Source organism: Gasterosteus aculeatus, chromosome 9, assembly GCF_964276395.1.
Source record: "Gasterosteus aculeatus chromosome 9, fGasAcu3.hap1.1, whole genome shotgun sequence".
NCBI classification, from domain to species: Eukaryota; Metazoa; Chordata; class Actinopteri; order Perciformes; family Gasterosteidae; genus Gasterosteus; species Gasterosteus aculeatus.
This window is the reverse complement of record NC_135696.1, coordinates 14,138,989-14,166,829: the sequence shown is the minus strand read 5'-3', so window position 1 is coordinate 14,166,829 and position 27,841 is coordinate 14,138,989. Positions and strand designations below refer to the sequence as shown.

At 41.8% G+C, this 27,841-nt stretch overlaps 2 protein-coding genes and 1 long non-coding RNA gene across 6 annotated transcripts; 1 reads left to right on the top strand and 2 right to left on the bottom strand.

Annotated features, from left to right (window-relative positions):
- Positions 1-95: 95 nt before the first annotated feature.
- On the bottom strand, positions 96-6,772 carry mettl14 (methyltransferase 14, N6-adenosine-methyltransferase non-catalytic subunit). Its single transcript, XM_040186052.2, has 11 exons — positions 6,271-6,772; positions 5,731-5,819; positions 4,478-4,562; positions 3,723-3,800; positions 2,999-3,086; positions 2,776-2,866; positions 2,541-2,682; positions 2,072-2,164; positions 1,083-1,199; positions 712-922; positions 96-614 (listed from the first exon to the last, which is right to left on the bottom strand). Exons 1-11 carry the CDS (start codon positions 6,334-6,336, stop codon positions 313-315), a joined length of 1,362 nt encoding a protein of 453 aa, XP_040041986.1. The 5' UTR covers positions 6,337-6,772; the 3' UTR covers positions 96-312.
- prss12 (serine protease 12) lies at positions 6,089-27,288 on the top strand. Of its 3 annotated transcripts, XM_040186050.2 has the most exons (14): positions 6,089-6,229; positions 7,593-8,037; positions 8,596-8,734; positions 12,802-12,974; positions 13,143-13,293; positions 13,783-13,961; positions 14,486-14,627; positions 14,732-14,952; positions 17,227-17,368; positions 19,865-20,070; positions 20,689-20,767; positions 21,277-21,399; positions 24,114-24,409; positions 24,955-27,288. In XM_040186050.2, exons 2-14 carry the CDS (start codon positions 7,701-7,703, stop codon positions 25,305-25,307), a joined length of 2,541 nt encoding a protein of 846 aa, XP_040041984.2. In that variant the 5' UTR covers positions 6,089-6,229; positions 7,593-7,700; the 3' UTR covers positions 25,308-27,288. The 3 variants fall into 3 exon arrangements, with proteins under 3 accessions (XP_040041984.2, XP_040041985.2, XP_040041983.2); XM_040186051.2 differs by lacking the exon at positions 6,089-6,229 and having other exon boundaries at positions 6,657-8,037; positions 13,146-13,293; XM_040186049.2 differs by lacking the exon at positions 6,089-6,229 and having other exon boundaries at positions 6,657-8,037.
- LOC120833340 (uncharacterized) lies at positions 9,752-12,110 on the bottom strand. Of its 2 annotated transcripts, none has more exons than XR_013468790.1 (5): positions 11,975-12,110; positions 11,402-11,503; positions 11,158-11,332; positions 10,837-10,929; positions 9,752-10,588 (listed from the first exon to the last, which is right to left on the bottom strand). It is a non-coding gene; the product is annotated as an uncharacterized LOC120833340 (long non-coding RNA). The 2 variants fall into 2 exon arrangements; XR_013468791.1 differs by having other exon boundaries at positions 11,468-11,503.
- Positions 27,289-27,841: the final 553 nt, after the last annotated feature.

Sequence of the window (27,841 nt, the reverse complement as noted above, 5' to 3'; positions counted from 1 at the left end):
CTTCTTCTATTCTAAGTTTAAAGGTTGTGTTTTTATGTTGCACTTGGACATATTGACTCTCAATCACCCCCAACACAACGTCAACCCACAAACAGTAAAAGTGGAAAACAATTTATTCTGACAAACCACATTCAATTTTAATGTATGTTAATGAAAAAATGAAATCAAAACACAAGAGTTGACATTAACTAACTTCTCACTGTTCACATTCTAACCACATCATACAATGAGTGCATTAAAAAAAAGCGGGTGTTTGTAGGTCAAGCAGGTGGGGATATCTGGTATCAGTCTGGGCAGCGTGACCTCTTTGCTCTAGCGAGGTGGAAAGCCCCTATGTGGCCCTCCTCTGCCCCTGAAGCCTCCCCTGTCCCCACGGAAATTTGGCCGGTTCCTCTCACGACCTCTGTCCCCGCCTCTTCCTGCATTTGGCCCCCCACGGCCCCCTCTGGTCGCTCCGCCACCACGTTCCGACTTCAGCTTAGACGGGGGAGACTTAGGCCGCAGCCTCTCTATATCCTCCGTGCAGCCAGACAGGTGGGAATTGACAAAATGCGAGGCGTAGGTCTCTGGGTTGAAGTTACTGTTGGTCAAAGTAGGACCCACGGTCAGCCAGCCTAGAAAGAGAAGAAAACAACATGGGCCTTGAGAGACAAGCACTGTACAATACGCAGTCATCACACACACAGCAAGGAAACAGAGAGTCCAGCTCACCTGGTCGGATGGTCGAGTCTCGTCCGAACAGGTGCAGCCTCCTGCGTCCCAAACAGAAGTGCTCAATTATGTGGAAGATCTCAACAGGCTTCTCTACATTTCCCATCTCGGGCTCCTCGGTGATGATCAAGTCAATGTCCACGTTAGCGTGGATGAAGTCCCCGTCAGTGCTCCTACGCACCGTGCCCTTGATTCCCATCAGGCAGTGCTCCTGGAGGCAAACGGTTGTACCACAAGATACAATTAATGCTTTCAATTCATCATGTTTGGATGGGTTCACTCTGAATGGTGTGTTGCAAATTAAATGAAAAAACAATTTGACTATGTAAAATGTACATTAACCTGATACATATTTCACATCTCTGCTGTACCTTGGTCCTTTGGAATACTGCTTTGGGGTCCAGTGCCTTGGTCTTGCCTGGGTTGTTCTTGTTGGTCTTGATCCAGCAGATATCCTCACACCGTCTAAAGCCCCACTTCCTCAAACACTTGAATGGTTGTAAAAGGTACAATTTGTCAATTTAAAAGATTTCAAGATTGACAGCACATCTTTTCGGAAGTAATGTTAGACGACATGCATTCTTCAAGCATTACTGCGACGTGGCAATTTATGGGGCAGTAGAATTGCAATGTGTCTGGACGGTTGTTGTGTGCAGAAATGGAAAATAAAAACCTTCAACATATACGTGGTATATGGAATAACAAATTACAGTGTTTCCTGGAAAACCGATTAGTGAACTGCTAAAAAAGTAGTTTCAAAAATGAATAATCTCTTAGTTTTACATACTCACGTATTAGTGATCTGCACAAAACCTAATGTTTTGGCTATTTTCAGCATCTCCTCTGGTTGGAGCAGTTGATTTTTATTTGAGATAACAAAGAATAATCATAAAACATTTAGATTACGATAAACATGTTTGGTCTACTGTTTTTAGGTTGGTCAACATTTAGCTTTTTGGTGTTTTTGACATAAAAATATGTTCACAACTTAAGACTAAACATACAAAAGCTAAAAGTCCAGGAGGCTCCGTTGGCTGACGCAGTGGAACTGATAAGTTTGAAGCGTACCTACGTCACACAGACCACGAACAGCACTATAACAAAAGGGAAGAATAGTCGGACAACCAGCCTAACACGTATGGCCGGTGTCTGCGGAGCGACTCAACCCTTTTGCGTGTCTTTCACGGTACACAGATCATAAAGCCATTGTCATAACATTCTATAAACCGTTGTGATGTCAGAAGCACACTGAACCAACAGGAAACTAAATGTGAACAACTTGTGCAACTACCCGTAAACAGGATAGTGTTTTTCCTGTTATTTACTTTGTTCTTTTGATTCAATTAAGGAACAATGTTACCATTCTGCCCAAGTCCAGGCCTTCGCCAGAGCCGCACCAGAGAAAGACAAAGGAACGGAGAGATGATATCTCCTCAATTTCCAGTTTCATGATCTGCAATCGCAGATAACAGAGAAGAGAAAGGTTGGTGAGAGGAGGCAATGTCCTAGTCTTCTACACCATTCACAAATCACTTTAACGCTGGCTTTCACTAGTCCTGTCATTAGATACCAGTACATCTGGATGTTGACAGGGTCAATCTGATTATCTGTCAGATAAGAGTTTCCTTTTTGGAAAGTACCTCATTACTGATACTGACTTCCAGACCATATTGCATTTACTATTCTAAACTACTTTAAGCAATTTTGGATTATAATGGTTATTGTCTCCCGTCTGAGCTGAGCCCATGAGCCAGTCATAGCAACATCACATATGTTCCACTTATTAACACAAATTGCTTAATTCAAACAAATATAACTTGCATACATACGTCATCCCATGTCCAGAAACGTTCAGTGTGGCTGATGCCCGATTCTCTGTAGTATTCCTCTAAGGGAGGCTCAAGCAGAATGACGTCAAACTCACACTTCAAATCCTGCAGGTCAAAGTGCATTGGATCAGCCTGGAGGTACCTTAAAACACAAAAGTATACTATAAGTAGAGTAGGGTTATTTTATGGGTGTAATCACACAAATATGCTCTTGAATGTTCATTGTTTAAAATACATTGGAGGGGTGTTGGTGGTGGAGATGAGCTCGTCCTTCAGTCTAATCAGCTCTCGAAGCTTAGGGTATTCTTCAAACCGATCCGCCAAGCCTGAACCACGAGAGAGAACAAGGTCAGAGCCACACACACACACACACACACACACACACGCACACACGCACACACGCACACACGCACACACGCACATGAATGTACATAAAAGAGATAAAAGCACACACTCACCGACATCTCTAATGAAGTTTTGTGGCCTGTGCCCTGTGTCAACAAAGTGCTGACAGTAGTCATTGTGAGGGTTCAAGCTCTGTGTGCCCTGAAAAATAATAAATCAATGAATGGAGATTATTATGGCAGTATGACAAATCTGTTTGGATTTGGAAATAACAATCTGTAGGGCTTTGGCCGCCATAACACAATTCCACCTGCTGAATGCAACCTGTGTTACAGCTTTGGATTAGTGTTTATCTCACTGTTTGATATGAATACTGATCCACATCTGATAATCAGACAGTAAAATATTGATTATTTTTGAGTCATTCAAAATCAAGAAATGTCAAAGGCTTTAATACTGCAGTGAACCATCATACCAGTCAGTGACTGAATTATAGAAATGTAACTAAATATCTAGATTAAAGCCTCACATCCAAATTCAATTGTTTGGAAGTATTTACTGTAGTTGATCCTGGTGACATATTTAAGACCCAAGTTCCCATTGTTGTAGCTATGTCTCATTTTCTTTTGTAGTATTTTATTGTAATGTTGAAGGAGAGAGTTGTACAAAACGCGGCCAAATACAAACAACTTTCAAGATTTCTCCCATCAGTGTCTGTTGATATTTTCTATAGTAGCTACGTTTTACCTGCTCAACAGGCTGCAACAGCATAATTAGTGAGACGTGACATGGATGAGACATTGTGTGATTAAAAGAAGGAGGCACCAAGTTTCTAACCTTAAGAAATGTGCTTGAGTCCTTGTACACTTCTTCATATGGGTTGCTTTGATCCACCTGCGGCACCTCCACCTCCTCCTAACACATAAGACAATGAAGTTGGCATTTTCTCTATGAAAATAACCTTTATCAGCGTTTGAGACATGTGTGGTTAGCCTATGAATGCAAATGAAAAAATATTTATAGTTGATTGATAATCAAATATGAGTGAAATCCCAATCATGAAAAAGTGACTTTTGGAGATAATAATAAGGAAATATTCATAACCTCACTAGAGGTGGTAGGAATCAGGATCACAAAGTTCAATATCAAAAAGATATACAAACGTCAATTGTTTATATTTATCTATATCTTTACATCATAATGTAAAAATACCGGGGCCAAACTTCCTTAGGTCAGTATTGTAAACATTTCGATCTGGTTTAAATATTAAAAAAAAACCTGTCCGACTTGGTTTCTAAGACAATGACCTAATTTCTTTTCCTTAGCATGGAAACCGACTACGGTACACAGAAGATCGCTAACAACGGGACTTACCCGGGCCGCTTACATAGATCAGTATCTCTGTTGCCCAATACTTGAAGACTGTGTAGCGTAATTCAAACACGGACATTAATTCAATTTGTATTGGCAGTTTGACGTTGTGAAACTATGTGTGCATTACTTGTACTTTGCAATGTCACTGAAATGTAAAGAAAACAGAGCTGAAACAGTGTATGAGGTTTCTTTAACTCGTGTAGATTAAGATTGCTCACCTTTTGTTCTTCCACATCTTCCTCTGTGTCCTCTCCTTCCTGTGCTTTCCTTTTGGACGGTGCCGCTGAACTGTCAAAAGAAGACCTGCAAATCACAAACATCAGAAACACATTTCCAGACTCTGTGATCTCACTCAAGTTCAGACAGAACATTTCAGTCCTAACAATGACAAGACAACCGGCGAGCGAGATGGACAAATATTTACATAAATACGACAAAGACGACGAGACGGGGGTGGGGAATGTTACAAAATTAGTGAATTTATTATGTTCAATATCTGCACAAATACGGGCACCAAAAGTAATAAATAACATGCAATTAAGTCAATTTGATCACGCATTGGCAAGTTTTTTTTAGTTTTTTTGTACTCAGAAGAAAGAGCCTGCATAGCGCACAGAGCTCCGGTCTTGGAAAATGTTACATCCTGTCAAGTTCAAATTAAAAGGGGAACATACAGTTCCATCCAAATAGTAGACACAGCACAAATTGTGAAACTTTTATAGCTCTCATAATGCTCAGAACCACTACATACACATCCGTGCTAGTCACAGTGTTACATGAACACTGGCTAATGGGTGTCGAAATGTTGTCTGGAGCGCCATATTTTAAGAGACAATAGCCTAAACGTAGAGGTGTGGCTGGGATGAGCAATGTTTGTAATATCAGAAAACGTCAGTGTAATAGTAGACCTCCAGTTACAATATGGTAGGTAGATTGAATGCATATGTGTGTATGCTTGATCTCATTTTAATGATACACCATAGCTTCAGTTTTAAAGACAACATAAAAATACATTTTTTTTTAGTACTATATTAATTAAGCAAGTTTATGCTAGTTCATTTCTTATTTTTTCAGGGTATTGGTGTGAGGGGTAATGCATTTACCGGTATGTGATTTACTACATGATTCACAAAATAGTACATAAGATGAAGACCGCCGTCATTGTTAAGATGACGACAACATACTTTACGCACAAACTAATTCATTATGAACATAATGTGAAATGAGTTTTGTGGCATTATAGATTATTTTTTTTTATTTTTTATTCTAACTTAGTTATTTTAAAATGCATCTAGTTTCACCAGAGTGCTACACGTTGATGGTGTACAGGTAGAGGTTTGGCTGGGATGAGCAACGTGAAGTGACATTGTTTGGGTTCAAAACTAAATGTAATCATTTCATCATTACTGTGTGCAATATAATGAGCCCATGTGTATGCTGTGTTTTATTGAGGTATTACGTCATATCTTACCTGCATGTTTCTCTAGTCTCCTCTATTTCCTTCAGTTCATCTTTACTGTTTAGGACAGCTCCGATGCTGTCTGCGCTTTCGGCTCCCAGCTGTGGTTAGACAATAAGAAGAAAGCCAGTGGAATGTTACATATTTTCAAATGATGGTATCGTGTCCTCTGATAGATTTTTACATCCAGTTATATAGCAGATTCAACTATTCTCTCGAGAATAATGGTCGATAATACCTCACACTTGTGGGAAGTATATTTTTTTCTCGGTTATTCATTTGTCAAGTTATTCGAACTGAAATGGTGCACGACGGTGTAATTTGTGTTCATTGCATTTGCTCGAAATGCTTCACCGCGTTAATGTTACGTTAAGCGTTTTTGTTACAGAAAAGACGTTTCCATGAAATCCACTCGACGGTTCCAAGTGTTGGCCGAAGATATGCCAGCTGTTTTATCATCCGTGTGTGCGACAGAACCAATTGTGCTCATTTGCACATGTTAACTTGAAAGGTAACTACATGCTAACAACAAGAGGCTAACTCTCCACTTGCCTGTTGAGCTAAAAGCTGCCGCCTAAGTTTTTGTCGCTCGCGGATCTCTTGCAGTCGACTGTTCATGTCTTTGGTTGTAACGGTGTCTCGACAACGCTAACTGTCTAATGCACGTGGGCTTTGGTGCATCGAAGCTTTTTATATAAATGCAATCGCTGCTTTTCCGTAACGTGGGACAACATCGGCCGATGTCTAATAGCCGCTTGAAATCACGATGGGTGTGCTCGTTATGGCCACCGGGGTGCTCGGCTTCAATTTACGGCCTTGGCGTATAATTAAAACATGCGCACGATACCCCGCTGTAACTGTTCCACGGTTGTAGTCTCAAATCAGTTAGAGATTTTGCACTCGCAACAAAGTTTGCAGTGCGGTTGGAAGGGGTCCATCGGCAAACGGAGTTTATAGAGCGTCTACACCGCCAATCTGGACGACTTCCGGGGGCTGCCGGCTACATTTAGGAGTGCATACTTCTGGCATGAATGGACGCGGCGTGTTGACGTCACAATGTAGGACGCTTTAGTTTGACGTTACCAAATCCCTCCTCCAATCAGATACTACCATGAGGGAGACGCAGCACTAGACGAGCTCTTTGGTTCCGTCTCATTCTGTCGCTGATCGCCATTGTCAGTGCATTGACACAGAAAGAAAGACATGCCGAGATTTACACAATAATTACCGATTCACTACTGTTCTGCTGAAATGAACCGAATCATATCAGTTGTGCTTAACGGATGTGGCTACAATCAAAACATGTGTTTTAAATGTCCGAGCTAATGTTCCTAGTAAAAGTGTTGTTGACGTATGGATCCATGTGAATATATTGTTACTGGGTTCATGCTGTGAAGATTCGTGTTGAAGGACGTTGTCTGAGGATCAAAAGGCAGAAAGCAGGTCGACTGCAACAAAAGTATCAAGTAAAATCAACCGACTAAGTTTGGTTTTGGGCAGTTTTTGGGCACTGCCGTGTTGCCTGAGCAATGTTATTATATGATCATTATAAGGAAAATACTTAATACTATACACTGCTTATAGCTAAGTATCACATGATATTGGATGACCCCCCCTCACACACACACCCCTCCCTCCTTTACTCTCTGCACATTTGCTTTATAAAACAATATGACTTTGTTTCAGTTTAACTTTTTTTTAAATCAAATAGCCCCGTATAATTTAAATGGGGGGAAAAGCCCATTATAGGAGGAAATGACTCCAATATTTGGATTATTGGTGGAGGGCTGATCGGCCAGCAGCCCACGCAAATGGGAGCTTTATTGATCCGCGTCGTTTCTCCTTTCCCGGTTCTCACTCTCGTCCCACGGCAGGTCGATCGGGAGGGGGGGTGCTGACTACAAACCGCCTCTTCAAATGATGATAGAAGCTGCCGAGGATTCAGGCATCGTTCCTCCCTGCAGACAAACCGGAGACCAAACATGCATGCGGGATTCATCGCTTTATTAACAGCCGCGCTTTTGGCCCCGGACAGCGTCTTCTGTTACCCCAGCAGCGCCCCTTCATTCATCCGCCCGTTCACCGACTGCATTCAGAGCCGTGGGAAAGGCGGCTTCTACCGGGGAGCCATAGACGTCACCGAGTCCGGCGCCCGGTGCATGAACTGGACCGAAGTGGACGGCTTCACGGAACGCCACCCGGGCAAGGGAATAGGGGAGCACAGCCGGTGTCGCAACCCGGACGGCAGGATTCGACCCTGGTGCTTCTTCAGGAACCACAAAGGACGAGTGGACTGGGGATACTGCGACTGTAAACAAGGTAAACACGCAGGCCCGTTGCCACAGGCCACCCCCGTTGTGTCGGTTCTATAAATAATGCAGTCTGATGACAGTTGGGTTGGGTTTGGTGTGCAACTGTCGCAACTTATCTAGTTCCACCCTTAAATAATTACACATGGCACATCTAAAATGTCTCAGGTGTAAGTTGGCTGCAAGTCGTGCAGGTAGAATGTCTATCCACTTTTTTGTGATTTTATTGACCATTTCAATACCCATTGCATTTGGGAATTGTATTCTTTATTATCTTTTTAACGGCTGTTTTTCAGTAGAAATATGTAACAATAAAAAACACAACCAGAAGCAGATTTTTTTTTTTTTTCCAAAGCAGTTGTGAAGTTTTGTTTGGCATTTACCCTTTTTTGCATCCCGACTTTGCCCCCCAGTTCTGCCCCATTCAGTGCTTTCATGGTGCGCCTATACAACACACTGCCTATACATTATCAAATAATAATCTCTTTTGTGTCATATTGCGTCCCCCCTTTTTGTGTGTGCTGTATTATCAAACATCTGCTGTTCTCCCGCCTTCTTTCCAACCCAGGCTCTGTGCGTCTGCAAGGGGGCCGCTCCAAGCTTGATGGCAGGGTGGAGGTCTACCTGGGAGGAGCGTGGGGGTCCGTCTGTAGCGATGACTGGGGGGACGTAGACGCGGCAGTGGTTTGCAGACAGCTGGGCAAGGGGTGAGAGAGCGCACCTGCGCATGCAAGTTTTTTGCCGCTCTCCCTCTGCCCCTTTTACACGCCTGTTCCAGACACCGGTGCAACTACAATCCCCAATCTGTCATCCTCATTCACAATGTGAAGCGGTCCACAGGGGTCTGACCGAAGGCGAGAGTGTAAAGGAATTTTGTGTGGTAATGTTGCCTGTGTGTGTGTGTGTCTGTGTCACTTCTAACACAGACATACACACGCATGCACTCTTTCCACAGTCCTTTTCTTGTGTGACCCTTGCATTCCGATCCACCACCTCACTCCCCTGAGGCACTTAAATACATTCAGTGCTCCGCAATTTACCCTGTAAGCAGCTCTCTCTTTGCCTTTGTTTCTTTCTCACACACATACATATGTATACACACGGACGACTGTGTCTCATGTTCTTCAATTTGGTTTCGTGCCGGAGGAGCAAAAAAAAAAGCGTATTGTTACACTGAAGGACAGAGACGTTCCGTTAACATGCTGCAGGTGTTGACACTGACGCCAGCGTGGACACGCATGCTGACACAAAGACATGCCCGCGTGTGCATACACTGAAAAAAACGACAATTAACATTTACTTAAAAAAATCCTCGTAACAATTTGCACTCAAAATTTTTGAGTAAAATTTACTGCTGTGATATCCAGTAAAAGTTCCTTAATAGTATTAAGTAAAATCTACTTATTTCTGATGGTAACATTTGTGAAAATATTAGGTAAGTGTTACTTAGTTTAACTGATGTTTCAATTTTTATTACACACACAAATTAAGTACAATATACTATATTTTTTGTATACATATACATTTACAACATCAAAATATTGAGTAGATTTTATTTATCTTTGATATTTACTGTCGTAAAATTATCAAGTACTTTTTATCCTGTTTGATCATTTTAATTACTTGGTTGTTTGAAGTTATATTACCTAATTCATTTATGTAAATGTTGCAAATTCTCTTTTGATAAATATTACCAAATACTATTAATAATCACACGGCTAAAATACAATTCCATTATTTATTCATAAACCTTTGTCAGGTACCTTACGTAACACCTCATTTTATACAGCTATGTAGAACTGTACATGAAACAGCAGTCAACATTTCACATGACAAAAAATTAAATGAAATCTCAGCAGCAGTAAATCAATAAAGCATCAATCAAGCATCAATAAAGAAAAAAGTTTACCTTTACTGAGTGATCATTACGCTTTACAGAAAAAAAGCATATCACTGGAAAATCAAAATGTTTTTGACTCCTGGACGCATTAAACTAAACAGGGCACATCAGGTGACAAAACAGATTGAGGGTTTGACCTGACAAAATATGCTGTACTGACATGAACAACATTCTAAACAACAACATCCATTAACATATTTATATTAGCATTCGGTTAAAACATTAAAGTTTGAGGACAACATCAAATCCTCTGTTAAAACCTTTAAAACAAAGGTTATTTTTAACTTTTTTTTTACCTTGTGAGCATGAATGACAGCAGTAGCCTTTGTTGACAACATTAGGAACATTTAAGAAAGAAAACTCCTTTCAGACAGCAACTTCAACTTTAAAGATGTACTTTTGGTGACAGCTTTATCCCATTCAGTTCCAGGAAAAGTTTTTGAAACACCTCAAAGGTGTAGCGCAGAGTCGAGGGGTAGGCAAGGTTCAGGGAATAAATCAGTCCCATTAGCAACGTGCAAGCTTTGGCTGTGCTGTTGCATCATGTCAATACCTCCTTCCCTTCAAGAATGATGGAAACATCTACTGGTTCTTCTCCATCAGTACCATGGACAACCAGGATCTTGACTATGTGTTGAGTGGCATCACTGCGATTGTCCTCCTGCATGAAATTCACAAGAAAAAAGAAAACTATTTAGTTGACAACAATTCAAGAGTAGGAATACCAGCCTTCTATAGACTATTACAAGAAGTGTTGTAAAACGTATTTAAAAGTTATGCCTAAGTAAAAAAAATTAAATTTGGTGGTTAAATACTACTTTGGTGCAAAAAAATATATTAAAATCACCCATAGATATCGTACTCAAGTAAAGAGACAAAAAATTATTTTAGAAAGAAAACGTGGTTTACCAGGCAATCTTCGAAAAGTTTCTCTTCTTTTTCACCAAGGAATAGTATGAGGCCACTGATAACTGCGTCACGTCACATGTCAGTGCTTGGGTTCTGTGAAAGGAGTAATAGCATCAGTTGCAAACAATAATTTGTACACAATATACTATCATGTCAGAAGATACGAATACTTGCAAGGAGCAGTGGTTTGTTTCCATGTGTGGAAAGGAGAAGTATGTTACAGAGAGTGAGAATTTGTGTTGTCTAGGACAGGGGCAGAATGTGTGTGAAACTGTGACACACAGTAGATCTGTCTTCCTGCAGAAGATACATCAAACATACCTGACTCAGTTTATCCAGATGGGGCCTCAGCCTGGTCCCCACAACACCTCCCTTTGCTTTCATCAGGGCAGTAAGCTTTGGTGTATAGTGGTCTAGTTTGTACATGAAGCTTTGCTCTAGAGAAATTGTAGTTATTCTCCAAAACTCCTCCTTGATCTGTAGATCTTGATCTGAACTGTAGAATGGATGAACAATAAAAACAGCAATATTGTGTCATGCATACATGCAGTGTATTTGTACTTGCCTAATCACAACGGTGCAGTATTTGATTAGTCACTGAACATCCCAGCGCTCCTGACTCTCTGGTCACCTCATGTCCCAGCCGGCTAAATACAAAAACAGTCGCCTGTGAATGAAAACACATATTTTTAAGGGCAACTTATAATTTATAGATTAATTTACAGCCATTTTCATGTTGTGTTTGTCTCTTGACCGTGGCACGCAGCTTCAACGATACACCGCAACGCGGCCGCCATGCTAAAAGTTGAGATGATGTTTCGAGGTGAAAGCACATAGACAATAACTAAAAAAACGAAAAACTTTGGCGTAGCGTTGTGTTATATTCGCACTACACGGGACAGTACATGAGACAAAATACAATAGCTCTGAATAAGATATAGTATCTCGCAAATTAACCGCGCGGTGTGCGACTCTGGTGGAATGAACTGGGTAATAACTAGCTAGCTAGCATTAAGCTACATCACACAAACCTTGGTGTAGACCGCTCGGTGTGCAGTCCATACAGTGCTTCAAACTAATCACCAAAACGCGTTTTAAACTGATAATAAATTATTTAATGGATAAAGCTGTTACTTACCTGAGAGATTCCGGAGATATTCACAACTCTGTCTGCTGCCAACGAACGGACGGACAATGGACATCCGCGCGGTACTTTCGTTTGTCCCAATGCGCATGCGCTGATTCAAACGCACTCTAAAATAGTGTCGTAAAATTTACTCAGTATTTTAGTGTTTCTAGCAGAGACTAAAAAACATTTAAATGTTATGAAAACATCCATAATAAGACTTACTCCTTCCACACAGCCATTTTAAATACATAAATAAATTGTGTACATACATGAAATTTTACTTGACAAAATCTAGTTCCCGCAGAAACGAAAAATTTAATTGTAGACATTAGGACAGTTTAATTAGTATATTTTACTACACCACCAAGTTCGTTTTTTCAGTGTATGCACACAGGAGTCAAAGAAAACCGTCAGCGTATAGGAAAGAGGGCAAATGTCAGACAGATGTCAGATGGAATGTTTGGTGATGATTTTCACATGGCCAGTTATTGAAGCTGACCGCTTTGGCCCTGGAATGGCAGATGGCGAGCATACAGATGGACGAGGGTTACTGCTACCAGACCTTAATGGCTGCTGCACTTCTTCCTCTGAGATGGTCCGGCTTTCGCCTAATCATTGAGTAATTAGTGTCAAGAAACTTTAGTGAGGTTACATTTTTCTTGAAAATTGATATTACATAAGACTGGAGAGGAGAAAAATGTGTTTCAGGGGCTTCCTGGTAGTTTACCATGTAAAGTGCACATAAAACATTTATCAAGGCTCTGACTCCAGCCAGTGTCAGCACAAATATTTCATACTGGTTATAATAACTAGTTTGCTTTTCGACCCCTTACCAGGATCTCCGGTCGTGCACGCGAAGTTCCCCTGTTTCGTCCAAGCATGGTCAAACTCCATTGGAGGGCGGTCCATTGCCAGGGAGAGGAGGCAGACCTGCTCCAGTGCCCTAAGACGACGTGGAATGGAGGGGAATGTCCTCTGGTCGCTGCCATCACTTGCATGCAAACACAAGGTACACATTCCTCACAGTGGATTCTTGGTCTGCGATGGATGGACAGAGGTTTGCAGCATAATGACATCTGACGACTCTGAAAGGCTTTATGTTTATGTTCTGAATGCCAACTAGTGGGGATTGAATTAGAATATGTGATAACATTTTAATTTTAAAATATTTTTTCAGCAGTAGTGGCGCTCCCTATACGGCTGGTGGGAGGGCATTCACAGTCGGAGGGCACTGTGGAGGTGTTCCATGCCGGTCAGTGGGGTTCCATATGTGATGACCAATGGGACGACAGTGATGCAGAAGTGGTGTGTCGACAGTTGGGGCTGAGGTGAAGAGGCATATACTTAATGTTCATATTCAGATTAATACTAAGCAGTAATTAGCATCAATTAAAAAACATTGTGAGTATGAGAAAAAGTGGAAAAATGTTGAGATAGAAGTTAACATGAGCTAGTGTGGGCGTCCAGTCGGGTGTCCCTCCATCTGTCTGTGTAAGAGAATGAGAAGTATTCTTTCCATTCGAATAGAGAAGAGCAAGCAAGCAGTAAAGAACATCTGGGGGTCAGACAATGAATCAGGCTCATTGTTCCTGCATGAATTCTGGTACCACAGAGATATGCATATTTAGCAACACGCTCGGCCAATGCTTGTGTGTCCATTTTGCGTCTATGCCACTGTATTTTTAATACTATTGGATTATTCCATTCAATATCCACATTACTTAAAACAAATGCACAAGTCAGTGTGTCTGTTTTTCATTGTATCAGTATTACTACACAAGCCAAAGCCTTTTTCCGTGCTTCTATGTCCTTTGTAGCGGTGCAGCAAGGGCCTGGGGCCAGGCACATTTTGGCAAGGGTTCAGGTCACGTGTTGCTGGACGAGGTGCGTTGCACGGGCAATGAGCTCACTCTGGAGCAGTGTCCAAAAAGTGCCTGGGGGGAACACAACTGTCTGCACTCTGAAGATGCAGGAGTGTCCTGCAACCCTCTCACAGGTAGAACAAGAACCCAAGAACTTGGTGTACACGATCCATAACATTCACACTGTTCACACATATTGATGCGAAACCACCTCGAAACCACAAAACCACCTAGAGCAATCATTTAAGTTATTATCTCTACCTGGGCCTTTCCTGTTATGACTCGTCAAAAAGATATGGTATAAGCTATTAGTCTCAGGAGGGAGAACAAATCAAAGACCCTTTTCATAAGGGTCCGAAGGGGAAAGGCATCAGACGGGGGCTTTGGGGAGAGCTCATGGTGTATAGACCTTTACATATAGTGGGTGACTATACTCATCTGTGTGGTTTCACCACCTACAAGTAGAGGATCAAGAGTATGGTTCGTTGCTAGGTGACCAATGTGGGAAGGTGGAAAGCTTTTTAAAGATCAATAGCAATAACTGAATCTTGTTGGGATTAAAAAAAGCTTTATAAGGATGAAAAGCCAGTAAAAAATCCAAACACACTCATTAGCACCTCACTCTGCTTCTTTCCTTCTCTCTTGTCCTTATCCCCAGATGGTTCTGTAAGGTTGTTAGGGGGCACGAGCAGATACGAGGGGCGCTTAGAAGTCTTTTACCGTGGTCACTGGGGAACCGTGTGTGACGATGGCTGGACAGACTCAAACACGCAGGTCGTTTGTCGACAACTTGGTTACAGGTAATGTGCTCATGTACGCAGCGTACACACCACAATATATCAACATTAATAAACAGAAAAAATACGAGCGCTTGTGGGTGTGTGTACCTGTCTACCTCTACCAGGTTAGGTGAGACTCTCCTCTCCGAAGGACTGGACATCAAACCAGTCCCACGCTTCGGGGTCGGGTCGGGTCCCATTCTTTTGGACGACGTGAGCTGCACGGGGAAAGAGCCCGGCCTGCTCCTGTGCAACAGGAAGGAGTGGCTCCGTCATGATTGCACACACCATGAAGACGTTAACGTCAAATGCAACCCTGATCGCATCGGAGAGAGTCTTCCAACAAGTAAGATGCAATGAGACTATAGATGCTTACAGACAGCAGAGAAACCACAAAGAGGCTGGTTGTAGCATTTAAATGTTGTTTATGTATTTAATGAGATATTAATAGTATGTAGTATTATTATGTTGCATATGTAAGGCAACGACTTGCTCTTTCTCAAAAACTCGCAAATACCCCATTCAGTAAAATATAAATTCCTCATCATTGCTATACAGAATGTTTTGTTTCCCAGTGGTTCAGGATAAAAAGATTATATCTATTTCACCTGTGTTGTTGAAATGATCTATATGTAGCCTACGTGTAATCCTTTCAAGTAAAAGAAAAGCCCATTTCCTTTTTAAGATCCAGTTGGAGACGATAAAACCCTATTTTAATATCTCTGCACTGGTTACTCGTTTTTTGTAGTTGGTTTGAACTTCTCAAAACGCTTCAAGCTCCTAACTACTGACCTTTAACCCCCTTTCAGCTGAGATCTGCCTGAGATTCTCTGGTAGTTCCTCTTTAATATTTCAGAGGTGGAGACTAAAAACAGTTTGACATCTGGGTCCCTCAACTCTTAAAATCCTTTTTTTAATCAGCATTGAAAAAGAACTGCATATTTCTGCATATTTTCTGAAAAATAGATTTTTTAGACGTTTTGTATGAATATGAAAACAACTATCACAAATTAATAATTCTATATATCAGTAATAGTAGTAGCTTAAAAGAAAGCATGCATACTTTAAAGGTAGTGAAAAAGGTAGAACAGCCATGATGTCATTTCTATCACTTCATGAAACCCGGTATTGGAAGTGCAAGCTGATCTGAAATCTGTCGCTGAGATTTGCCTTTAATTTGATCTCATCCCACTGGCACAAGTGAAGCCAACATTCTCCAACCGACATACAGAGGATGATGTGAGTCTTAACTGTAATAGGCACAGATGTTTGTTGGCTTTTGCTGCCTTTGTTCCTGCGACGCTTGTAAAGTCGTCATGATTAAATGGATCTACTGCAAACTTTTACCCTAACGCATGTCTTCTTCAGGCCCCAACTGCAACAGCGTAACTACCACATGCCAGTGGACAGAGATGTTCCCACAAACACACACCACTGCACATTTGACCCTTTTTATAAGAGTAAACAGAAAGGTTAAGTGCGTTTACTTCTAGCTGAATGAGGGAGAAAGGGTGAAATGACAGCAACATCAATCAAGCTTTTATATATATAGCCTCTAGACAGCCATAAAGATGCATAAGCAAAGAGCTGAATGGAACCACTAGTGGCTCAGATGTCTCCTCATACTGTATAATGGTTTTATAATGTGAACGGATGGGTGAACAGATGTGAGTCTGGTGAATATCACAGACATACTACATCATAGTTGTATTGATAGTGATAATAAGGTGTTTTCAAGTAGCTCAGAGGAGTGGCACTGCACAAACAATCTGAAGAACAAGTGTTGTAACGGCGTGACGTTTGTGTGCCTTTGTTTGAGTGTTTGTGTGTACACAAATCCCTCCGTCCCGCTCGACATGCTCCGGGCAGATTAGTTAATGTTTTTTTTGGAAAGGGAGACGAAGCAGATAAGCCGGGCTTTGCTTTGAACTTTCCCTCTCTCACACACACACGGGGAGACCATTGCATCAAGCTTGTATCAGAGCAGAAATTGAACGTGTGTGTGCTGAGACGGAAAAAAAAGTGTTTGTTTTTCTAGGGGAGCGACAAAGATGAGCATTTTTCCATAGCAAACACCAACAAAGAAGTAAACATTCCCATAATGAATTGTCCCTACCTTGATCCCCGTCGCACAACTCTTATGTGCCACACACACACACACAAACCGTTCAACCCAACACAATGTTTGAGCTACAAAACACAGCAACTAACTTTACACACTATAGTAATATAATTCACAAGACCTTGCCTGAGTGTAAGCTGATCCTGAAATTTCCTGCAGGTGGAAAAGACATCAGCATTCTCGTAAATGCGGTTAGTGTGTGTGTGAGTGTGCACTGTATATGTGTGCATGGGTTTGCATCTGGGTGCAGACAAATTATGATGAATTCTGTGTGAATATAATGTGAAAAGGATGTGAAAAAGGGCAATACAAACAGCTCATGTTCTCATTCACTGGACATGCTAGCCTGGAGGATCAGGTTTTTTTGTGTATGCGTGTGTCTTCAATTATTTCTAGTTTCAGGATTTTCTGGTTAACATCAGAGAACAGAAATAAACCTGTGCTAGCAGCATGAGTGTATGCTGTCGGTCACAGTTTTTGCGCGTGTGCGTTCTTCAGGTGTGCCGATGAGGCTTGTGGGAGGCGAGAGCCCGAGAGAAGGCAGAGTGGAGCTCTATCTGTCTGGACAATGGGGGACTGTGTGTGATGACGGATGGACTGATCGTGACGCCGAGGTGGTGTGCCGACAGTTAGGATACAGGTTTGTATGTACAACTTTCAGTTTGGAGAGATGGGGGCGTTTTACGGATTCAACAATTTTTCTCTTAATCGATTTACTACTGGGGAACTTTACATTTGTCAGAAAGAAGTGAAAAATCCCAATTACCTAAACATGTTCAGTTTTCTACAAAAGGAGGCTGAGACAACCTGGGATCATCAGTGTTGGACTTTTCTTGCTTCAGAATGGAAAAGATGAGAAGTGAATTTACTTTAACAGCACAGTTGTGGCATTGCAATGTGATCACTATACATTTCACCTCCTTAAGTGAACCCAGACTGCCTCTGTTTGCAAAATCAGTCCCCGCTTCTTAAACTCGGCATCTGTCTTATAGACTTGCTCCCGCTTTCTCTGTCCGTCCTTCATCTCTCAACCCTTCTGTTTCCAGTTAGCACCTCATCATGCACATCTCAAGTTTCGAGCAGACCTACAACAAAGAAACTAAAGTACTGTATGCTTTGAATGGTTAAAGATTATTTTATTTTATTAATCAATCTTTTAAATTGTGCACTCCAGTTTGTGAGCTCTCCTGATCCTGATACCCTCTGGTGTGCTGCCAGCTGCCTTTATTAGGAGTGTTGGTTCACCCCTTTTGCAGAGCCAAGATAAGCATCCAATTAGAGGGCAGGCTAATTGTGCCTGTGACGCATTCACAGTGACATACATGGTGAAGGAAAGCTAACTACCTCATCCCATTCTCTCGTGTACAATTATCCTCCCCATCCCCTCCCCCCTGATGTTCAAATTTCCAAAACATTGGCAATGGGATGACAAAAGATAACTGGACTGTAATAAACCATGTTCATGTCGTCTCTTATCACAGAAAACTGTGAGGAAGCCTTTCATTTATTCTTCAGAGGACTCATACCTCCTCCTCCCATTCTTCAGATTTCTAGTCAGGCAAAAGTCCCAGGTCCCGCAGACGCATTTCCGATATCTTGCACGCTTAAAAAACAGTATTGGTCTTCGGTCTTGTAGTAAAACCACACAACTTTAAGACTCACGACTACGACACAAGTTGTGTCGTGTGTGCGGTTCAGCAAGCTTTTAGCCACGCCGATTTTCTGTGACACATCTGTGTGTAAATGAGAGCCACATCTGGAAGACATAAGCGTGAGAGAGAAGGAGCGTGTTGGAGGCACGTAAAAGGCCTGTACGGATCATCATTCTGTCTCACACAGGGTGTGGTGAAAGGTCATTACATAAACAAGTGTTCCCCAAGGCTTAGAGGTCGCTCCGGGGGTAATAAAACAAAATAAATCACAAATCAGCTTTCACAGGCAAATTATCTTTATATACAACGGTTTGACGTAGAGTTGCCTTGAATAAGAAGAAAAACGTGCACGTTGGGCATTTTTAAAATTGTTTTAAAGCCTATGATGGGGACTGGAATGCTCTGAACAATCTTTCTACCAATAACCTGAGAACTTTGACTTGGAAGCAAGGTGGCTTGTTTGTCTAACTACAGCCATTAATGGTATGTTTCTGCAAATGTGTCAAAGGGCGATATTGCGACGCAGGACACAAGGTATGTTAAAAAGGCTTGATCTTTTCTAAAAAAAACAAAGAATAGATTCAAAGAAATTCTCAGGAGGACGGAGGAAAAAAGGGAAAACATAAAGGCAGACCTTTGTAACTCGAGCATGGGGCATCCAAAACAGGCTGTGTTACATTTCTCACATAGGTTGCGTTCTTTTGTGTGCGTACACGTTTTTTTGTGTGCGTACACAAAAGAACGGTTTCCTGCTTTGCGTGTGAAGTACTGCTTTGGGTGCTATTGGAGACGAAGACACAAGACTAAATGTCTCAATCAGAGAAACGAGTGGGGACGCAAGACCTGCGAACCTGTTAAACCCCAGAGACGCAACCTAAGATCCTGTGAGTCGGTTATCTGTAAATCTTAATTTACACCACAGTTGCAGCCTATGCAGGGACACATAACCTACAGTCTCACATGTTAGCTGTTTGCTAACTAAAATTCCACAGATACTTTGTGTTATCAGATTGTAAAAGTTGTTTGACCGGTGTGGCGTCAAAGACAGATTATATCTCATAACATCCAGAAAAAAGTCATTCCCTATATGTTTTCACAAGAAGACAAAAACATGTTTATGGCATTTATTAAACTCAGTAACACAAAACAATAGTTAATGTGGTCAAATCAGAGAATGGATTTTTTTCAAATCAAATTAACAACGCAAAAAATATATACACATACTTACTAAATATACATACTAAAAAAGTAAGGCAGTAAGCACATTAATCCAGTGCGCATACTGTTTTTGGAATGTTGATGTGTTTGAATATGTTGTTGTCCTGCTCTTTTTACATTCAATGCTTTTATTGAGTGAAAAAAAAAATGTTGTTCAGTTTGTTTGGTTTCCAGCTTTAATATGAAGTACTTTGTAAATGACGTATAGTTTAAATATTTTTTTCCGGTCTAACAACATGTGTCTTCTGGGTCCTTTCCTTCCTCAGTGGCGTGGCAAAGGCCCGCGTGATGGCGTACTTCGGGGAAGGGACAGGGCCCATCCACGTGGACAATGTGAAGTGCAGCGGCGAGGAGCGTTCGATAGCAGATTGCATCAAACAGCCACCCGGAACACACAACTGTCGCCATAGTGAGGACGCCGGAGTCATCTGTGACTATGGGGAATTGCAGACCAGCTACAAAGAGGTCAAAGGTCAGGTAGCTCTGTTTTTTTTGTTTGTTTTTTACTCGAAGCTCTTGTGATTGATTTGGAGCATTTAAGTGTGCACTGAGAATGAGAATAATGTGCTTAGCAAAGATTTGACTTATCTTACATACACTGAAGAACGAATGGGAAGCAATTACGAAAAGCCGGGAGAGGAGAAACCGACAGAAAAGCGAACAGTGCTTCAGTTTGTGCGAAGCCAGATGGTAAAATGGAGATGGCGTTGTAATTGCTGCACCCTGTCTGTCACAAAATACTACTCATTACCTGCACATATGCTGTTACCTTCATTCCTCACATCCACGTACTGCAGAACGTCAGACCAGTGCACGTGTGTTTTGTCGCCTCAGTACAGGAACTAGATCTTGGAAAAACGTTTAACCTACACACATAATATAAAAGTCACCCTCACCATTTATTTATCTAGCTGTATTTCAGGTTCATATTCAGTATTAGTGAAAGATTTCAAGCAATGTTTTTTCTTTTTAAAGGAGTCTAAATATTTAACATGAGCAGCATCTGAGCCCAAATGTATGGTTTAACGATGATCACTCTCCTACACACTCACATACACACCGCTCATGGCTCCTCTTTTGTTGCTGTCAGATCCTGTCAACTCAATTTGTGGTCTGCGGCTCATACACACTCGCCAGCGGCGAATCATAGGAGGAGAAAACTCTCTGAGGTAAGCCGGCTCGAAGGGACAGGAGGGATACATGACAGATCTGAGAAACGTAGAGAAACAGGAAATTGGACATATTTTCAAGCCCACAGATCTGAGTACCCCCCCCCCCCCCGAAAGTAATCACAATGAAAATAAAAAGAGAAACAGGCGTACACGGCCGATACAGAAAAAGTCACTGAACAAGAAACTCCATGGTTTTGACTTCCTCAGTTTTGCTTTATGGGTCTGCTTATGTTACATGTGGGGAAGATAAATAGAGAGAGAGAGAGAACAGTCAGAGAAAAGCAACATTAATGTTTATTAGTACGCAACTGACAGTTGGCGCCTCATGAATGTGTTTGTGTGTGCGGATGTTTACACTTTGTATAGCTATTTCTGCACGCCAGGTATGTTTAGTGTCCTTCACACATATCGCGTTTGGATAGAATTCCTCTTGAATGTCCAGGTGCACTTTTAGAATTCCCCGTGTGTTCATGTGTGCGCGTCTTGGTGTGCGCTGGTGCCTCTAGGGGTGGCTGGCCGTGGCAGGCTGCGGTTCGACTGCGAGGATCTCGAGGGGACGGGAGGTTGGTGTGCGGAGCGACTGTCATTGATACCTGCTGGGTCCTCACCTCGGCTCACTGCTTCAAAAGGTCAAACGCACACACACACGCCTACACAACGACGTCCGCTTACACACACGGATCACAATTTGAAAGCCCATGTTCAACTTTTTAAAGTCACTTCATCTCGTGGTCATTTCAGGTCCAGTATGGAAATAATGACGTACCTTCCTTGGTTCATAGGGGCCTCAAAAGAGGCAACACAAAAAGTGTGTTCCCTCGCGTCCAGGTCACCGTGCTTTCCAACACGCCCTCAAGGCTGAACAGACGGCATTTTCCTCTGTCAGCGTCAGTTATCGCCCTGTTAGGTGTGGTGGCATTCCACAAATTGTCATACGCACTTCGATAGATATATCTGGCAATGATATAGTGCTCCTAACACACCATTAACCCCCCTCCTTTTAAAGCTGCTTTCCTGAAGTGCAAACACACACGGATCTACCTTTTAAGTTGTCTGTTTGGATTTGTTTGAGGTTTGAAGTCATCTTTATTCAATAAAATGTAGGTGTACATATGGATAGATTTCCCTCTGCCTGCAGTGTTAGTATCATCCAGTATTTTTGAGGCTGACGTAGGAATGAGAAACTCAACAATGCAAGCAGCAGTCAGTGGGTTGCACGCAGCATGGAGAGCAAAATTTGTCTGGTCTGAGGGCCGCCGCATGGCACCCTCTGAATGAAATCAATCTCTTAATGCATAGAGCAGAGAAGCCATAAAGAAATAAACAATGACTGAACAGAGAGAAACACATTTGGTGAGAGCTGAAGAAGTTAACGGTTGTTAGGGGACGACCCCCTGAGCCTGCCTTTTAATATTTATACAGGACATGTGCTTTTGTCAGACTTCATTTTTAGGATAATATATTTACTTATGCTACCAAGTATTAGTTTCAACATTTGGGTTTGGGAAACGTCTTTTCCGGCCCCGTTAACTCTAAATTATGGGAAATAAAATTCCACATTAAAGAGAAGATGAGGTCATTTCCTAAATCTTTACTAGTGCCATTTATCCAGCCATTCCAGGGGCCACAGTTTTAATTCTAGTGCACGGACCTCAACTCTGCCATCTGATTTGTACACCTCCTTCATTCAAACGACACACACAGAAAACAGACACCTGTGCTGTGCTGCAGAGAGAGACCACTGGGGATCTGAACAACTAGGACTGATTTACGGAAACACTGCAATTAGTTGACCGCAAGTGTAGTTGCGTTAATTGACATAAATCATTTTGAAGCTTTACTAACAATGGTAGGTGATTTAAAACTCCACCGTTGGTACTATAATAGCCACGATAGTTATTCTCAAACATCCTTAACTGTTTGTCTTGTTGTTTAATGCTTCTTGCTTCTGCAAGAGTAAATCAATGACAGGCTTCATCCAAACATATTACTTACTGTATATGTTATGGTTGTGCTTCATATGCCAGGTGCTCACACTACCATACAGAAGGGGTTTCAATGATTCACATTAGAAATGTACCTGTAACAATCAATTCAAATTTACATTCTCTTTCAAAAGTAACATGTTGCCTTGTGCTGTAAATTCGAAGAGTTATTTCTGGTAGACTTTTTATTTTGCTCAAGGATACTCAAAGATGTTTTTAGGTGTATGTGAGAGGTTTGTTATTTGAACCATTGAAAGCAGACTGTCAGGAAGGCGCGTTGTAGGCGGGACTCAAACGCAGACTTCAAAAACAAAAGACTTTAATGGTCAATATCCCAAAATCAAAGGCCAAGGGGGCAAAACGCAGGAACTCACAGGGTTGCCGATTTCACAATGACTCCACAAGTGACAAGAGACACACGCGGCTTAAATACACTATGGAGGTGCAGGTGATTGGACACAGGTGGAAACAATGAGACAATCACAGGGGATGACAGGACAAGGCAGAAAGTGAAGTTGCCCGGGGAGATAAGAGGCAGAAAACAACAAGACAGGAAACAAACCCAAGCCGTGACACAGACAGTAAAAAGTATACATTTTCAGCGCTCCAAGCTGTATCGGTCGTGACAGCTCTGCAATTTGCAGCATGCAGACCGAGACAAGAACTTCCGACTTTAGATTGTCACCTTTCTTATATGATAAAAAATGTAGACTGTAACGCGTAGAAGGAGTCGAACCCCATACACCAAATACATCAACAAGCTAGCATCTCTTCTTTCTCTAAATTGCACAGATGACGCGATCATGATACCTTATCCCTTGAACTGGCATTACCATTAATAGGTTCATAAAATATGATCACAGGCCAGTGCCGAGACACTGCATTTTAAACCTATTTATACTTTCCTGCTGTACACCTGGTAGCAGACCAACAGTAACACCTACAGCCGATTTCGGAAGTGTTATAACAAAAAAGTCTGAGAGGTAACTTAGATCCTCAGACTTTGCCCTTCATAGTGCGTATGCAAATGCCTGGCATTCCCACGTCAGGAAATCGTTCTGCAAACACTCTCCCAGTTGTAACTTGAGACAGACACTCGGTTCGATTAAAAAGGCCTCCTTCCTGCACTCCTCTCCCCTTCATTCACACCTCTCCCTTTCCTTCTCTCCCTTCCTCTGACCTAAGCGGAAAAACCTGTATGTGCTCAGTGTCAGTGCTCGTACTTTTTCAAGCTCCAGATGAACTATTGTGACCCAGGCCAGAGCTCGTAATCTTCCTCCTCAGCTTTTCATTGTGACCAGTGGGGTTGCTCACTGACACACACGTCTCCTGATCCATCCCTGTATTTATCCCTGCAGGTATGGAAACAGCACCAAGCAGTATAAAGTTAGAGTGGGTGACTACCACACCCTCGTCCTTGAGGAATACGAAGAGGAGTACGGCGTCGATCAGATTGTCTTGCACCCCAGCTACCAGTCCCATAGCAACGATTACGACCTGGCCTTGATCCGCCTGTCACCGGGGGCAGTGGGCCAGACGCTGGGAGAGTGTGTGTCATTCAGCCGTCATGTTCTTCCCGTCTGCCTGCCCGCGAGGAAAGAGAGAGTGCTCAAACAAGCCAGCAACTGTCACATTACCGGCTGGGGTGACACTGGTGAGGGCCTGTGTGTTTGTCTGTGTGTGTGTGTGTGTGTGTGTGTGTGTGTGTGTGTGTGTGTTTTGTGTTTGTGTGTAGAGGGGAAATGGAAACTGAGACCCAGAGGTGCAAGACGTGACATGATTTAATTTCATCCTAGCATTTAACGTGTTAGCGCTACTGTATATGGAAATGTCTAGGAAGTCAAGAGCAGGGCAGAGAAAACATAGATGACAAAAGACGGATCCAGTAACATCTTTTCATGTTCATAATGTTGTTAATGATAATAATATAATAATCATTTTTGTAATGTTGATTTTAGCAGTTTTCACAAGCTCGTGTCATGAGCGCGGATAAAATGTCATAGTTTCATTTCATTCCTCTTCCCTGAGCCAATCTACCTTTAACCTGTCAAATCAAGTAGATTCTGTCTGCATATTTATGTTGACTGATTAAGACATAAAGAAAATGTAATTTCTGTCCACTGACACTAACTCCGATGCTCACACACACTCTTCCCCTCTACTTTCTACCTCTCATTCTAAACTTGCCTCATTTCTCAGGCCGCTCGTACTCAAAGACCCTACAACAGGCACCCCTCTCCTTGCTCCCCCGTCGTCACTGCCAGCAACATTTCCACAGCGCCTTCACAAGCCGCATGCTCTGCGCCGGGAGCATCCAGTCAGAGAGGCGTGTGGACAGTTGCCGTGGTGATAGCGGAGGTCCGCTGGTGTGTGAGCGTCCGGGAGGGGGTTGGGTGGTTTACGGGGTCACGTCTTGGGGCCACGCCTGCAGGACACAAAGGTCTCCCGGCGTCTACACGAAAGTCTCTGCTTTCAGCCCCTGGATACGCAAGGTGATTGGACGTGATGATGGAAAAGAGAAAAAAACTCTGAAGAAAATTGGAGACAATTAAATGCATGATCGGAGAGACTGTCATGACTTACCTGGTTAACTGGTTAGGTGAAAACTAGTACAACAAGAGACGTTAGGATTAAATTATGTGTTTCTGTTTATAAATAATTATACAGTCACTTGTTTTATCATGATTGAGAATCAGAGAGCACAAAGCAACGCTGGACTTTTTCCAAAAATATTTTATATTGGAGAGTAAGTCCTTTCACTCTTTTACTAATCTTAGTCCTGAGCACTTATTTTAATGATTTAATGTTCTTTTGAGCTGCAAGAATTTAAATAGAGTTAAATGTCTACTCAAGAAAACGGCACAAATGTGTGACAAAAATTTATTTTTGTTTTGTCTGACATTGAACAATACACTAAATTGTGTTTTTTTCACAATAATTATTTTGTTTTATTTGATTGTTTTTGCTATAAAATTATAATATACTTTATGATGTAAAATATGTGTTTAAAATGTTTTTAAAAAAGGGACCAGAAAAAAAAGTATACATTCATGCAGTCAGGGCCTTTGTGTCATAATGACGATCGCCAACGTTTGACCACTGTGCTCATTGTTTTGCTCTGTAAAAAGCTGATTTTACATCCGTGTAATTAATGTGTAAGCCGTATTCATAAGGCATCAAGCCAGTCATAATAAGTCAGTATTTGTCCTCGAACCTTTTTTCTGTGCTGCTTGACATTTGCAGAGAAAGGGAGGGACTACATTCTAAAGACTAAGGGCGTCACGTACAACGCTTTTGTGCCCACTTCAGACGTACTTGTTCCGCAACGTGGGCGTAGAAAGCACGGCGAGGTCTGCACAAACCGCACTGAGATAAAAGCGTAGACTGCCTGTCACGGGAACTGAAAAAGTAAAATTGCGCTTTTCAGTGTCACACGTGTGCATTTACGGGAGGGGAATTAGGAATTTCCCCAACAGAGATGGGAGGGGATGCGTAATGTGCGCCTAATTATAGATTCCGCGGTATGTATAGAAACCGCCCGTGAAAGGCGCGCCTCCTTTTTTGAGGTAAAATTTTTTTACCTCCAAAAGCAGGTTTAAACTGGAATGGGTGTTTCCTCACATATGCCTCCTGGTGAAATGGCAGCATTAATCCGAGCCAGAAGGCGACACGGCCGAGGTGACGAGCTGAAAGGGTTTTCCCCACAAGGATCACACTTTTTCAGTTGAAAAATCATTACGCGTTATGCACCATGTAACAGTTAGTGGAAGAAATATAAAAAGGACGTTGCATCTCTGACTCAGCGTTCACACTTCATTCCAGCAGTCGCTCCACGCTACATTACAGTTACAGTCATAACATCAACAGTGGGAATATCGCAGTCTGCACAATCAACGTGCATGAGGACCTAAGTCTCTGAATCACAGCACATGGCAGCCTTTCCCTGTTTTCATTTGTTATATTGGTACAGTTGATTTGTGTAGTTATGTAAAAGTCCCAGATTTGACAACACTGAATGAAGACAATCAGGTACACTTGAAAAAACTACAATGCCTTCTTATTCGATGTTTACTGACGTTATTGTTTCATGTACTGTAACATTTGTCCCCATAAATATTTTTTACATTTTTTATTTTTTGTTGTGTGTTGAGGTAAGACGTCCAAAGTTCTGAGTTATAATGACTAGACGTAAAAATGTTCACTGAATGTTCTTTCGAAATTGTTGTCATTCCATCAGAGCAGACAGGCGTCTTTCTGGATTTTCAAATTGAGCTCACACAATGTGTATGCACACACACGTAAGTAGAGAAAGTCTCACTTGTTGTGGAACAGCAGGACTCGTTTACAAGGCAAACAAATCATTTCGGCCTAGATTTGACAACTGGGGAAAAACAGCTAGAGTGAGGAGCAACAAACATACGCATTTTGACATTATAGTGACTGTAAATTGTATATTTCAGAAACTACTGCTGATTAGGCACAATTGTTGTGTGTGTGCTGAGAAAAACTATAAACAACGTTACCAATACTTTATATTCTTGCATTTTATATTATTTTTATATACTCTATATTCCGTCACGTAGTTGAAACAAACAACACTGTAAACACCTGCAAGTTACTAAACTTTACTCGAGTGAGTACACATGGCATCCATTGTAGTCTGTCCATCCCGGGAGTGGGATCCCTCGTCTGACGTTCTCCCTAAGGTTTCTTCCCTTTTTTCCCTCTTGTAAGGGTTTTTCATTTTTTGGGGAGTTTTTCCTGTGCCGATGGTGGGTTTCGGGGCAGAGGATGTTGTATGTGTACAGACTGTAAAGCCCTCTGAGGCAAATTTGTAATTTGCGATTATGGGCTATACAAAATAAAATGACTTGACTTGACTTGACTTGAGTTCAAAAGCAGCACCTATTGCAAGGAGGCATAAACACAAATCAAGCACATGGCTCTGACACGTCTCTTTTTCAGCTTGAAAAAGCTGAAAAATTGAATATGTATCTTCATATAAAATTGAACTGAGAAATAAAACTAAATGAATGAATATTTCCTTACAACAACAACAACAACAAAAGATACTGTACGTCATTAC